Consider the following 12,455-nt stretch of genomic DNA (forward strand, 5'->3'; position numbering starts at 1 on the left):
TGATCCTGAATGAGTTGTCATACACATTAGCAGGCTTTTATATTGAAGGTATTAGAAATTTAAACCAAGTTTTGCATCAGCCTGAAACAATCTCATGGCATACAGTTATATGTTATGAAATGAAGACTGATGAAAAATGCTACACATATTTCTAATGATTTGCTTGTTTCTCAAATAACCATCTACAGTCCGTTGTAAATAAAGCTCACGTAAATGACGTAGAATGACGGTAAAGGTCCACATATTTACGTTTTCGTCTTCGTAATAGTCGGTGATATGAAGAATGAATACACTATATAATTCTGTACAATAGTCATTGAAAGTATTGTTGTCTTTGACTTCGAGCATTCAACTACACAAAATGTCTCTGAAGACCCTTCTTGTTTGTGTTCAGGCGCTCATGATCCAGGTATGTGGAAATATTAATAATATTGTTAGATTTGATGACATTTTGACTATTTTTCGTAAATTAGTTACTTTACTTAAGGATAATATTGGTTTTATTGTTGACCCCGTACTGTCGAAAAATGGCGAAACCATGCCTATAATAATTCTCGTTTTATTCATAAGAATTACTTATTTAGAGAAATCCCATTAATTTATTCAAGTATAGTTTAAGTCCTAGATTCCTAACGCTAACGATTCCTAAAGATAGTATTAATTTAAGCTAGACCATAACTAGGATTTTTAATATTTTCAGAGCATCTCTGGTCAGTGTATTGGCGCTGCGCCTTTGTTAGCTGCTCCTTGTGCTGCTGCTTCATTGCTGGGTGCGCCTTGTGCTGGAGCCTGGGGCGTAGGACCTGCTGGTCTCGCCGCCTCCAATGGTCCCGGCCTCGCTGTTTCCAGCGCCTCCCCTCTCATCCCCGCCGGAGTCTCCGTAATGTCTGAGAACGCGTATGAAGGTACCCTGGCTGCAGGCGGTGTTGTGCCTTTCCTCGGAACCGTGGCTCTCGAGGGCGTTTTGCTTACCGCCGGTGCCGGTGCCATCGCTTACGGCTGCGGCAACGGAGCTGTTGCTATCACCGCTGAAGATATTGGAGCTGATGGCTTGGCTGGCGTGGCCGGCCCTCTTGGTATTGCTGGACCTATTGGTATCGCTGGACCGCTAGGTCTCGCTGGACCTGTGGGTCTTGCCGGACCTCTAGGTATCACCGGAGCTGGATGCGGCTGTGGTTTGATTCTTTAAGTGTCTGTATAAATAGCCTCGAATAAACGTGAATATTCCAAATGTACTCTTGTTTTTATTAACCGACTTCCCAAAGGAAGAGAGGTTTTCTATTCGACACTTACATATATGTCGTGACCTTATCGTAAATTTGCTCACTTTGATTGGTGGATTTGATTTGGTCAAATTTAGTTACCCACATCAAATTATCGAGCATTTCATGAAGTGAGCAAATCTACGCTAAAGCCACGACATGTACATATTATATCTGTACAGTGCATATAAACTTATTGAACTACAGAAACAAATCATTGAGGTATGTAAATAAACATGCGTACTGAAAACGGATATTTAGTCAATTGGCTTGGTACAGTGATATAGACGTCTCAAAAACCTTTCATGAAAACAATTTGCTTATTACATCTATTGCTTCATAGATTTTATAGGTACTAGGAGTGTAAACACTTAAGCGTATTGGTAAAAGACAAACATTTAGAAATATAAATAAATTATTTGTTACAATTATTAAAAGTACCTTTTTAAATTAAGTTATAAAGGAATAAGAAACTTTTATAGTGTTCAAAGGTAGCTTTATTATCAGGGTAAAAAATCCAATAGTTCATTTTATTTTCAGTAAAAAGCGCCGCAGCCACAACCAGCGTAGCCAGGTCCGTAGCCGAGAGGTCCAGCCAGACCATAGCCATATCCGAAAGGTTCGGCGATACCAGCGTAGCCATAAGGTCCAGCAAGACCATACCCATAAGCTCCGGCATCTTCAGCGGTGATAGCGACGGCTCCGTTGCCGCAGCCGTAAGCGATGGCACCGGCACCGGCGGTGGGCAGAGCGCCCTCGAGAGCCACGGTTCCAAGGAAAGGCACAGCGCCACCTACGGCCAGAGCGCCTTCGTACGCGTTCTCAGACACCACGGAGACTCCGGCGGGGATGAGAGGAGAGGCGCTGGAGACGGCGAGGCCGGGACCGTTGGAGGCGGCGAGACCAGCGGGACCGTATCCGTAGGGACCGGCGCAGGCGGCGAAGGGCGCGCCATAACCGTAGCCGTCGTAAGCGAAACCGTCATAACCAAATCCACCGTAACCGAATCCGCCATAACCATACGCGCCGTAAGCCCCAATGCACTGAGCGGAGATGCTCTGGAAAATTACAAAACATAATATTATGAATCAAATTAATTACGGGAGTAATATTGTGATAGTTATATTCAAACCATAAGTCACAATACCTGGATGAGGAGTGCCTGAGCGCACACGAGGAGGACGGTTTTGATGGACATGTTTGTTGCTGTACTTGCTGTTGTTGAAACAAACTGAAAGTGACGTTTTGTACTTTGATGTTGGCTTTTATACAAACAAAATGTTGTTTATCACCAATTAACCCACATGTCGTAACATTGCTTAAAATTGTAAAACCCTCTTCTTGTAATAACTGACTACGTGCTCTTTCACGCTTGATATTACTTTGAATTAGTTTATGAAACTGTATGTTATACCCTGTATTTGCTCTTAAATATTTAAGGTATTTTTCTTTCAAATAATTATTAGTAGTATTAATATTTACGGTTTAATTAAGAATATGCAAGTGCGAATCTAATACATATATTTCCCCAAGCATGAGAATTTTTGGGAAATTTTAAGCTACGAAATAAATATTTTTATTGAATTGAATTGATTGAATAATAAAGAAAATTGTAGGATAAATTGTTGTTATTAGCTATATTTAGGAATATCTATTGCAGTTTTTGAAGTGGAATATTTATTTAAAGCATCCATCTATCCATAAGCCTTTAATAATCCACTGCTGGACATAGGCCTCCCCTAATCTGCGCCACTCCAACCGGTCTTGAGCAGTCTGGATCCAGCGGTTACCCGCCGTCCGCTTCAGGTCAACAGTCCACCTGGTCGGGGGGCGTCCTGTACTCCTTTTGCCGAGATGTGGTCTCCATTCGAGAACCTTCTTACCCCATCGGTTATCTGACCTACACACTATGTGGCCAGCCCATTGCCACTTCAGCTTGCTTATTTTGAGAGCTATGTCGATAACTTTCGTTCTCCTATGGATTTCCTTGTTACTGATTTTGTCGCGTAGGGAAATACGAAGCATAACTCTCTCCATAGCTCTCTGTGTGAAAGACCACGTCTCGGCACCGTAAGTCATCACTGGTAACACACACTGCTCGAACATCTTCGACTTCAGACTCTGAGGTATGTTGGATGAGAAGATGTAACGCAATTTCCCGAACGCTGCCCAGCCGAGCTGGATTCTACGAGTGACCTTTTTCTCGAAGCTGGACTTACCCATCTGGATTAACTGTCCCAGGCAAACGTATTCGTCAACAACTTCGAGTGTGGCACCATCAACGACGACCGGTATGGGTGTGACATGGACGTTAAACATGATCTTCGTTTTGTCCATGTTCATCTTAAGATCCACCCGTTGAGACACATCACAGAGGTCATTGTAGGAGAGCATAGTATTGAGGTCCACCAGCGACTCTGCCATGATGACGGTATCGTCTGCGAATCGAAGGTGAGTGATATATTAGCCATCGATGTTGATGCCGAATCTTTCCACTTCATCAGTTTGAACACGTCTTCCAGTGCAACGGTAAACAGTTTCAGCGATAATAAAATATTTTAAGCATAATTAAATATAATAAAATATTTTGAAGGCATTTTACGTGTATAACAAACGTCAAAATACATAAATTTTATATAATTTATTTCACTGTGATTAGAACATAAACATTTGCACACGTACAATTGACGTCCCAGTGTTATGAAATTTGATTGTTTTCTATTTGACACTATGAAGGCTTGTAGTATAAATAACTCGCAGGGACTTAAACACATTATTCGGGAACCAACCGTTAAATACAAATACACAAACATGTCAACCTTCGCTTTCGTGCTCCTCTGCATCCAGGCTTGCCTGCTCCAGGTACAGTATACGGTTATTTATTATCATATATTTCCAAATGCTTTGGTACATATTTTTCTTTAATAAGTTCTAACCACACCTATTATAAACTATTAAATTTTCCAGAATGTATTCGGGCAGTGCTACGGCCCCGGTCTCTACGGAGCTTACGACGGCTTCGGTTACGGATACGGCGCGTATGGAGCTATTGCCGAGCCCTTCGCTGCTGCTCCCTTCGCTGCTGCTCCTTTCGGCGCTGCTCCCTTCGCTGCTGGTCCCTTCGGAGCGTACGGCGGTGCTGGTATCGGTGAGGTCGCCGTCGCTGGCGAGCTGCCCGTCGCCGGTACCACCCTTGTCGCTGGACAGGTGCCCATCCTCGGCGCTGTGGAGTTCGGAGGCCCCGTCTGCGCTGCTGGCTCTGTCTCCATCGCTGGTTCTTGCGCCTGCGGATGCGCTGGTCCCTATGGAGCTGGTTATTACTACTGAGAAAAGAAAATTGGGAATAAATTGGAACCATGTTTTAAAGTGACATTTATACTAATTATACTTTCATTATAAATAAAATAAAATTACTTTTATTTTTTCTGACCCAGTAACTTCAGAATTACAAAAAAATCTATTATCATCAGTAGCCAATATCAGTCCACTGCTGCACACTGCTAAATGTATATTTTTTTTTGTTTACGATGGGTTTACCTTCAAAAGGTACCCGGTGTCGTGGGAGCGACACAGGTTTATCTGGGATACTCACCGCACTTAAGCCGGCCATCCTCGGCGCTGCGTTGAGAGCTCCGGGATCTCCAAAGGAACGCAACCGGAGTCCTCAAACGTAACAAACGTTTTCAGCACCCATGTTTATTTAAATACCTTAATAATTTGTTTCTCTAGTGAAAATAATTATTTAATATGCATACTGGTCTCAGTGATACCACGATAAAATACTGTTTCCCATATGTTACTGTTGTTCACCTTAATCCTAACTTAATTTTCTTCAGTTTTAATTAATATAACCACACTTTTCGTTTCAAAGTTTAATTTAAATTTACACGTTTTTGTTCAGAAACTTTACAAGAGTAAAGATCTCAATTAAAATAAAAACAAGAGAGTACATTTGCAATATCACGTTTATTCGAAGCTATTTATACAGCAAGACAGTTAAAGAATCAAACCACAGCCGCATCCAGGTCCGGCAATACCAAGAGGTCCGGCAAGTCCCAAAGGTCCAGCGAGACCTAGCGGTCCAGCGATACCAATAGGTCCAGCAATACCAAGAGGGCCGGCTACGCCAGCCAAGCCAACAGCTCCAATATCTTCAGCGGTGATAGCGACGGCTCCGTTGCCGCAACCGTAAGCGATGGCACCGGCACCGGCGGTGGGCAGAGCGCCCTCGAGAGCCACGGTTCCGAGGAAAGGCACAGCCCCGCCGGCAGCCAGGGTACCTCCATATGCGTTCTCAGATACCACGGAGACTCCGGCGGGGATGAGAGGAGAGGTGCTGGAGACGGCGAGGCCGGGACCGTTAGAGGCAGCGAGACCAGCAGGTCCTACGCCCCAGGCTCCAGCGCAAGGCGCGCCCAGCAATGGAGCAGCAGCACAAGGAGCAGCTACCAAAGGTGCAGCGCCAATACACTGACCAGAGATGCTCTGAAAACATTAAAATCCTAGATTATAGTAAAGATATAATAGGCATATAATGATAGTTCAGATTTAATAAGTACCGTGATCTTTGGCTATCGCATTGGCAATCTAGGACTGTAACAGCACTCGAATAAATTTGTGGGTCTTCACTAAATAAGACATATTTTCGTAAAGTATTCAGGAATTGTTATAACCATATCTATTTTGATCACAGAGGCAGAAATGAGTGGATAGTGAAACAAATATTATCCTTGAGGAAATTTAGTAATTTAGACAATACAGTCAAATTATCGTCAAATCAAGCAATTATTAATATTTCCACATACCTGGATCAGGAGCGCCTGAACACAAACGAGAAGGGTCTTCAGAGACATTTTGTGTAGTTGAATGCTCGAAGTCAAAGACAACAATACTTTCAATGATGATTGTACAGAATTATATAGTGTTCTTCTTATCACCGACTATTACAAAGTCGGAAACGAAAGTATGTGTAGATGTGTAATGAACTTTAGATGTGTATTTGAAAAACAAGTAAATCATTAGAAATTTTTGTAGCATTTTTCATCAGACTCAATTTCATAACAGTACGCTATGAGTTTGTTTCAGGTTGATGCAAAACTTTGTTTAAATTTCCAATGCCTTTAATATAAAAGCCTGCTAAAGTATATAACAACTCATTGGGGAACATCTTCGTTTGACGCAAACACACAAATATGTCTACTTTTGCTTTCGTGATCCTCTTGGCTCAAGCCTGCCTGCTCCAGGTAAGATCACCAAAAAATTCCACCTTTGGTTACTACTGTTAGAATACTTCCTTTTTTACATGTTTCTTTTTTGTGTTTTTTTAAATACTAGTTATGTTCTGAAATATTGGGAAACCAAACATAACCCTGCAAACTATTTTGATTATCTTTCTTTTCTGGTGGCTGGGAGCATCGCAGTGTTTTAGAAGCATTATGTAGCTAGTTGAAAAGACGATATTAAATAGAGGAGTTTCTTGGCCATGATAAAACAATATCAAAAGTATAGATGAAACAGTACAGAGACATAATAACCAAAGATAGAAATTTATAGTAGTATACGGGAGAGACTTGCATCTGAGAATGATTGGAAACAAATATTTTAACATTTAACATGGACCATAAGGTCAACCATAAGGGGAATGTTAAATGTCACTCGCCAAAGAATTTTTACCAAAACTTGTTTAACGTATAGTCGGTGATCGCTGGTATCATATTATAATCAATATCCTTTTTTATATAAGTGAGAACTGCTGATTTATTTTTATTTTCTTATAGAATGTGTTCAGTCAATGCATTGGACCGGCTGTAGGTCCTTGGGGCGCTGCCCTGGGTCCAGCTCTAGCTGCTGGACCCCTTACCACCGCTTGGGGCGTTCCCCTTGCTGGCGGCATAGCTAGCCCTCTGGCCGGTCCCCTGGCTACCGGCCCCGTGGGTGCGTACGGCGGCGCCGGCATCGGTGAGGTCGCCGTCGCTGGTGAGCTGCCCGTTGCCGGTACCACCCGCGTCGCTGGACAGGTGCCCATCCTCGGCGCTGTGGAGTTCGGAGGCCCCGTCTGCGCTGGTGGCACCGTCTCCATCGCTGGCTCCTGCGCTTGCGGATGCGGTGGCCCCTATATTATTTAAGATGGGACAATAACTATTAAATAAAATATTCAGAGTAAAGTGTTATTTTCTTCATAATAAATTATATTAATTAATATAAGACGTTAGAAACATGAAATTAAGACAACGGTATAATTTTATATAATCGCCCAATAATAAAAGATATTTTTAATACGCTTTTATTAGCTTCAGACATATGTATGTTGGTATGTTGGTATGTTAGTATGTAACGGAATCTTTGAACATGATTTTAACCCCCTTCAAAACGTCGGATTAACTTGAAATTTGGCATACTTATTAAGGACCGATGACAATTCTATATTTTAAACATTCTGACCCGTTATCCTTACTAGGATAATCAGGATCACCGATTTTTGTTTTCCTGAGACCCGGAAGGTCTGCGTTAAGACCAATAAAGGAATCTACCAGGCGCGCCGATCACCTAACCTAACCTAACCTGACCTGACCTGACCTGACCTGACCTGACCTGACCTGACCTGACCTGACCTGACCTGACCTGACCTGACCTGACCTGACTTGACCTGACCTGACCTGACCTGACCTGACCTGACCTGACCTGACCTCAACTTCGACGCGTCCGTTGTTAATCATCAATCAAGCATCATGAAGCGGTGTCTCATCATCCTTATTCATTCAGCACTTCAACATCTGCACCTTCCTTTAACAAGATTTCCACTATTTCATTGTTCCCATTTTCTTGCTGCCAAATGTAAAGGCATATATGATTTCAGCTCATCGTCATAGTCACAACTTATATTATTAACTCGAGCTGTAAAATTAATTAAACTACTAACAGTTTTAAAATCTCTGCAGGCAGCAGCAACACAATGAGAAGAAATTCTAGAATTATTTTTGATATTAATATCATCATGCTGTAATATTAAATCGATGATTGGACGACGTCCTTTTGAAATGGCTAGATGTAAAGCAGTTGACCGTTTTTTTCTTGAGTATTGCCATCAGCGCCTGTTTTTAAAAGATGCTCTATCATCCTTTTTCCGTGATTACTTTTATCCAAGATAGAGGACCTGGGATATGGTATAAATTATGAAAGAAAGCAGTTAGCATTGGCAATTCGGATGACATTCAACAACTCCTCTGGGATTTTCACGTTAACAATAAAAATAAACACCAATGTAAAACACCACTTCATACAGCTGTGTTAAAAAATGACCCAATATTCATTTTTGCACTGCTAAGCAAAGGTGCTGATGCTGATTCGAAAGATAAACTTATATACGCTACGTAATAATCGTTAAAATAATCGCTAAAATAATCACTAAAAATGAAAAATAAATAATAGTTAAAAAAAACTAAAAAATACGCTTTTATAAAAAATTCGACCAAAAAATTAAAAATAAATAATAGTTTAAAAAAACTAAAAAATACACTTTTTTATAGAAAATCCAACTAAAAAATAGAAAATATTTTTTTTTAAATTTGAATTAAAAATAGTGTAAGTAAGATAAAAATATTTTTTATTGTAAAAAAAGCGTGGGGTGCTATTTAAGATATTATCAAAATGATAATCCTTCTACTCAATATCTATCAATAAAATATTCATAACTATTGACACCATGCACCCCATACGGATACATCATTATATAATATGACTTCTGGTGCGTACGACGGTACGCAACCACACATACCGCCGTAATTCCTGGGGCCGCTGACCGGGCGGTTCGATCTCCCACTCTTACCGCCCTCAACCGCAGAAGCCCCCTTTTAGTCGCCTCTTACGACTGGCAGGGGATAGCGTAGCCCTATCCTGGTCCCGAAACTACACGGACAATATAATATAACGCCTAGGGAAACAAACATCAAAAGTATGAATTTTGCTAAACTACTTTTAGTGTTTGAAATACGTTTTGTTAACTCAATTTACACTTTACTCAGTCGCGTGGCTTGGCAAAGACATATTTCCAGCAGTGGACAAGCTAATTATGACGATATAAAATATTATAATCCTGCGGTTTCTGGGTAAAAAATGAGGCCAAGTAATAATACTTTTCAATACAATTTTAATTTGGTAAGATATGATTTCAATTAATTGCCAATTTTCGTTTCTCAGTAGTAATAACCCGCTCCATAGGGACCAGCGCATCCGCAGGCGCAGGAACCAGCGATGGAGACGGTGCCACCAGCGCAGACGGGGCCTCCAAACTCCACAGCGCCGAGGATGGGCACCTGTCCAGCGACGAGGGTGGTACCAGCGACGGGCAGCTCACCGGCGACGGCGACTTCACCGATACCAGCGCCTCCGTACGCTCCGCAGGGGCCAGCAGCGAAGGGACCAGCAGCGAAGGGACCAGCAGCGAAGGGAGCAGCGGCGAAGGGAGCAGCAGCGAAGGGCTCGGCAATAGCTCCATACGCGCCGTATCCGTAACCGAAGCCGTCGTAAGCTCCGTAGGGGCCGGGTCCGTAGCATTGCCCGAATACATTCTGGAAAATTTAAAATGTTTATAATAGATGTGCTGAGAATTTATTAAAGAAAAAATATGTACCATAGTATTTGAAAATATATGAGGATCTATAACTGTATACTGTACCTGGAGCAGGCAAGCCTGGATGCAGAGGAGCACGAAAGCGAAGGTTGACATGTTTGTGTGTTATTATTCAACGGTTGGTTCCTGAATAATGTGTTTCAGTCCCTACGAGTTATTTATACAACAAGCCTTCATAGTCAAATAGAAAAAATCAAATTTCATAACACTGGGACATCAATTGTACGTGCGCAAATGTTTATGTTCTAATCACAGTGAAATAAATTATATAAAATTTATGTATCGTGACGTTTGTTATACACGTAAAATGCCTTCAAAATATTTTATTATATTTAATTATGCTTAAAATATTTTATTGTCGCTGAAACTGTTTACTGTTTGTGACGTTTGTTATACACGTAAAATGCCTTCAAACATATTGTATTAAATATTATTCAACGTCAAAAACTGCAATAGATATTCCTAAATTTGGACACAAAAAGCAATTTATCCTGCATTTTTTTTATTCAATCGATTCGATGAAATAAAAATATTTATTTCGTAGCTTCAAATTTACCAAAATCCCTCGTGCTCGGATAAATATATGTATTTGATTTGCACTAAAGAATATGCTCTTTATTAAACTGAATATATTAATATTACTAATAATGATTTGAAAGAAAAATACCTTAAATATTTAAGAGCAAGGACAGGGTATAACATACAGTTTCATAAACTAATTCAAAGTAATATCAAGCGTGAAAGAGCACGTAGTCAGTTGGTACAAGAAGAGGGTTTTACAATTTTAAGCAATGTTACGACACGTGGGTTAATTGGTGATAAACAACATTTTGTTTGTATAAAAGCCAACATCAAAGTACAAAACGTCACTTTCAGTTTGTTTCAACAACAGCAAGTACGGCAACAAACATGTCCATCAAGACCGTCCTCCTCGTGTGCGCTCAGGCACTCCTCATCCAGGTATTGTGACTTATGGTTTGAATATAACTATCACAATATTAGTCTCGTAATTAATTTGATTCGTTATAGTGTGGTTTGTAATTTTCCAGAGCATCTCCGCTCAGTGCATTGGGGCTTACGGCGCATATGGTTATGACGGATTCGGTTACGGTGGATTTGGTTACGACGGTTTCGCTTACGACGGCTACGGCTATGGCGCTCCCTTCGCCGCCTGCGCCGGTCCTTACGGATACGGTCCCGCTGGTCTCGCCGCCTCCAACGGTCCCGGCCTCGCCGTCTCCAGCGCCTCTCCTCTCATCCCCGCCGGAGTCTCCGTGGTGTCTGAGAACGCGTACGAAGGCGCTCTGGCCGTAGGTGGCGCTGTGCCTTTCCTTGGAACCGTGGCTCTCGAGGGCGCTCTGCCCACCGCCGGTGCCGGTGCCATCGCTTACGGCTGCGGCAACGGAGCCGTCGCTATCACCGCTGAAGATGCCGGAGCTTATGGGTATGGTCTTGCTGGACCTTATGGTTACGTTGGTATCGCCGAACCTTTCGGATACGGCTATGGTCTGGCCGGACCTCTCGGCTACGGACCTGGCTACGCTGGTTGCGGCTGCGGCGCTTTTTACTGAAAATAAAATGACCTTTTGGATTTTTTTACCCTGATAATAAACCTACCTTCGAACACTATAAAAGTTTTTTATTTCTTTACAACAATAAAAAAGGTACTTTTCATAATTAAAACAAGGAATTGATTAATATATCTAAATGTTTGCCTCTTACAAATACGCTTTATTCGTAACACTCCGAGTACCTAAACAGTCCAGAAGCAATATATCCGATAGCAATTGGTGCCGTGTGGTTCCGGCGGCGAATAGACCACCCCATGTCTGCCCGTGGGTGTCGTAGAAGCCGACTAAGGGTATCTACCGGGTAGATGGGCAGCAGCGTTTACTCGGGCATTTAACATCCTACTGCGACGGTCCCACTGGTCGCTGGGTCTGACACTGCCTGGCGTAATTCCCAAAGGTGTCCCGCTTGGTGGTAAGGTCTCTTCGTGGGATCTGCCTGGCTAGTTACCACCCTCAGGTCGGATTCTACCGCTAATAACGACTCGTCTTGTTTCGGTAGTGCGCCTGGGAGCCAGTTCATCCCCTTAACCCCCTCTGCCCATCCTCTTGTGGTGTTTCCGACGGCGTAACCTTCGGGTCCGGTGGGTCTCTTTAAGCATCGTTGCCTTTGGAGGCGTGGTGCGTTGGCGCGGGGGCCAGGGAGACCCGGTGTAACGGTTGTCCGCTGGCCGCCCGCCGGTTAGTTGGGGACCCGAACCCGGGCAACACCGTCAACCTCTGGCCCGGGAGGCTGTCCCGCCAACCGGCGAAAAATCCCGTTGCACGATTACCCTGCCGGAGTAAGAGACCGAAGTAGAGCCGGGTAGTCGTGCACGGGGGTGACCGGGGGCGCTTTCGTCCCCCGCGCCAGCATCCCACATTACCACTGCAAGCACGGCGCTATGAGACCCGCACTTTGTCCCGTGGAGTGTCGGCGGAGCACCGCAAATCCTTTCTAGTCCTTCATCTCTTTGAATCACCAATAAAAAGGCAGAAAAAAAGGAAAAGCTATTC

At 42.8% G+C, this 12,455-nt stretch overlaps 7 protein-coding genes across 7 annotated transcripts; 4 read left to right on the forward strand and 3 right to left on the reverse strand.

Moving 5' to 3' along the window:
- Positions 1 to 361: 361 nt before the first annotated feature.
- Positions 362 to 1,189, forward strand: LOC140748531 (chorion class B protein PC401-like). Its single transcript, XM_073081344.1, has 2 exons — positions 362 to 409; positions 701 to 1,189. The coding sequence occupies exons 1-2, from the start codon at positions 362 to 364 to the stop codon at positions 1,187 to 1,189; spliced, it is 537 nt and encodes a 178-aa protein (XP_072937445.1).
- A 609-nt stretch (positions 1,190 to 1,798) lies between these two features.
- Positions 1,799 to 2,460, reverse strand: LOC140748532 (chorion class B protein PC10-like). Its single transcript, XM_073081346.1, has 2 exons — positions 2,410 to 2,460; positions 1,799 to 2,320 (listed from the first exon to the last, which is right to left on the reverse strand). The coding sequence occupies exons 1-2, from the start codon at positions 2,458 to 2,460 to the stop codon at positions 1,799 to 1,801; spliced, it is 573 nt and encodes a 190-aa protein (XP_072937447.1).
- A 1,613-nt stretch (positions 2,461 to 4,073) lies between these two features.
- LOC140748625 (chorion class A protein Ld5-like) lies at positions 4,074 to 4,589 on the forward strand. Its single transcript, XM_073081468.1, has 2 exons — positions 4,074 to 4,124; positions 4,230 to 4,589. Exons 1-2 carry the CDS (start codon positions 4,074 to 4,076, stop codon positions 4,587 to 4,589), a joined length of 411 nt encoding a protein of 136 aa, XP_072937569.1.
- Positions 4,590 to 5,215: 626 nt separating this feature from the next.
- LOC140748623 (chorion class B protein PC401-like) lies at positions 5,216 to 6,144 on the reverse strand. The gene is made up of 2 exons (XM_073081467.1): positions 6,068 to 6,144; positions 5,216 to 5,747 (listed from the first exon to the last, which is right to left on the reverse strand). The coding sequence occupies exons 1-2, from the start codon at positions 6,113 to 6,115 to the stop codon at positions 5,259 to 5,261; spliced, it is 537 nt and encodes a 178-aa protein (XP_072937568.1). The 5' UTR covers positions 6,116 to 6,144; the 3' UTR covers positions 5,216 to 5,258.
- Positions 6,145 to 6,449: 305 nt separating this feature from the next.
- On the forward strand, positions 6,450 to 7,387 carry LOC140748533 (uncharacterized). The gene is made up of 2 exons (XM_073081347.1): positions 6,450 to 6,505; positions 7,040 to 7,387. The coding sequence occupies exons 1-2, from the start codon at positions 6,455 to 6,457 to the stop codon at positions 7,385 to 7,387; spliced, it is 399 nt and encodes a 132-aa protein (XP_072937448.1). The 5' UTR covers positions 6,450 to 6,454.
- A 2,067-nt stretch (positions 7,388 to 9,454) lies between these two features.
- On the reverse strand, positions 9,455 to 9,987 carry LOC140748534 (chorion class A protein Ld12-like). Its single transcript, XM_073081348.1, has 2 exons — positions 9,937 to 9,987; positions 9,455 to 9,829 (listed from the first exon to the last, which is right to left on the reverse strand). Exons 1-2 carry the CDS (start codon positions 9,985 to 9,987, stop codon positions 9,455 to 9,457), a joined length of 426 nt encoding a protein of 141 aa, XP_072937449.1.
- Positions 9,988 to 10,800: 813 nt separating this feature from the next.
- LOC140748622 (uncharacterized) lies at positions 10,801 to 11,554 on the forward strand. Its single transcript, XM_073081466.1, has 2 exons — positions 10,801 to 10,851; positions 10,941 to 11,554. Exons 1-2 carry the CDS (start codon positions 10,801 to 10,803, stop codon positions 11,460 to 11,462), a joined length of 573 nt encoding a protein of 190 aa, XP_072937567.1. The 3' UTR covers positions 11,463 to 11,554.
- The last annotated feature ends 901 nt before the right edge of the window (positions 11,555 to 12,455 follow it).

This window comes from Epargyreus clarus, unplaced genomic scaffold (genome assembly GCF_041222505.1).
Source record: "Epargyreus clarus isolate Ecla_fem2 unplaced genomic scaffold, WU_Ecla_fem_2.2 ptg000016l, whole genome shotgun sequence".
Classification (NCBI taxonomy): Eukaryota; Metazoa; Arthropoda; class Insecta; order Lepidoptera; family Hesperiidae; genus Epargyreus; species Epargyreus clarus.

What these genes read in the sequence shown, in the direction of transcription:
- LOC140748534 (XM_073081348.1), bottom strand. Translation starts at nt 9,987, where the DNA reads ATGTCAACCTTCGCTTTCGTGCTCCTCTGCATCCAGGCTTGCCTGCTC. An exon ending in TCCAGGCTTGCCTGCTCCAG is followed by an intron (nt 9,830 to 9,936) that starts GTACAGTATACA and finishes TAAATTTTCCAG; the next exon opens with AATGTATTCGGGCAATGCTA.
- LOC140748533 (XM_073081347.1), top strand. Translation starts at nt 6,455, where the DNA reads ATGTCTACTTTTGCTTTCGTGATCCTCTTGGCTCAAGCCTGCCTGCTC. An exon ending in CTCAAGCCTGCCTGCTCCAG is followed by an intron (nt 6,506 to 7,039) that starts GTAAGATCACCA and finishes ATTTTCTTATAG; the next exon opens with AATGTGTTCAGTCAATGCAT.
- LOC140748531 (XM_073081344.1), top strand. Translation starts at nt 362, where the DNA reads ATGTCTCTGAAGACCCTTCTTGTTTGTGTTCAGGCGCTCATGATCCAG. An exon ending in TTCAGGCGCTCATGATCCAG is followed by an intron (nt 410 to 700) that starts GTATGTGGAAAT and finishes TAATATTTTCAG; the next exon opens with AGCATCTCTGGTCAGTGTAT.
- LOC140748532 (XM_073081346.1), bottom strand. Translation starts at nt 2,460, where the DNA reads ATGTCCATCAAAACCGTCCTCCTCGTGTGCGCTCAGGCACTCCTCATC. An exon ending in CTCAGGCACTCCTCATCCAG is followed by an intron (nt 2,321 to 2,409) that starts GTATTGTGACTT and finishes GTAATTTTCCAG; the next exon opens with AGCATCTCCGCTCAGTGCAT.
- LOC140748622 (XM_073081466.1), top strand. Translation starts at nt 10,801, where the DNA reads ATGTCCATCAAGACCGTCCTCCTCGTGTGCGCTCAGGCACTCCTCATC. An exon ending in CTCAGGCACTCCTCATCCAG is followed by an intron (nt 10,852 to 10,940) that starts GTATTGTGACTT and finishes GTAATTTTCCAG; the next exon opens with AGCATCTCCGCTCAGTGCAT.
- LOC140748623 (XM_073081467.1), bottom strand. Translation starts at nt 6,115, where the DNA reads ATGTCTCTGAAGACCCTTCTCGTTTGTGTTCAGGCGCTCCTGATCCAG. An exon ending in TTCAGGCGCTCCTGATCCAG is followed by an intron (nt 5,748 to 6,067) that starts GTATGTGGAAAT and finishes TAATGTTTTCAG; the next exon opens with AGCATCTCTGGTCAGTGTAT.
- LOC140748625 (XM_073081468.1), top strand. Translation starts at nt 4,074, where the DNA reads ATGTCAACCTTCGCTTTCGTGCTCCTCTGCATCCAGGCTTGCCTGCTC. An exon ending in TCCAGGCTTGCCTGCTCCAG is followed by an intron (nt 4,125 to 4,229) that starts GTACAGTATACG and finishes TAAATTTTCCAG; the next exon opens with AATGTATTCGGGCAGTGCTA.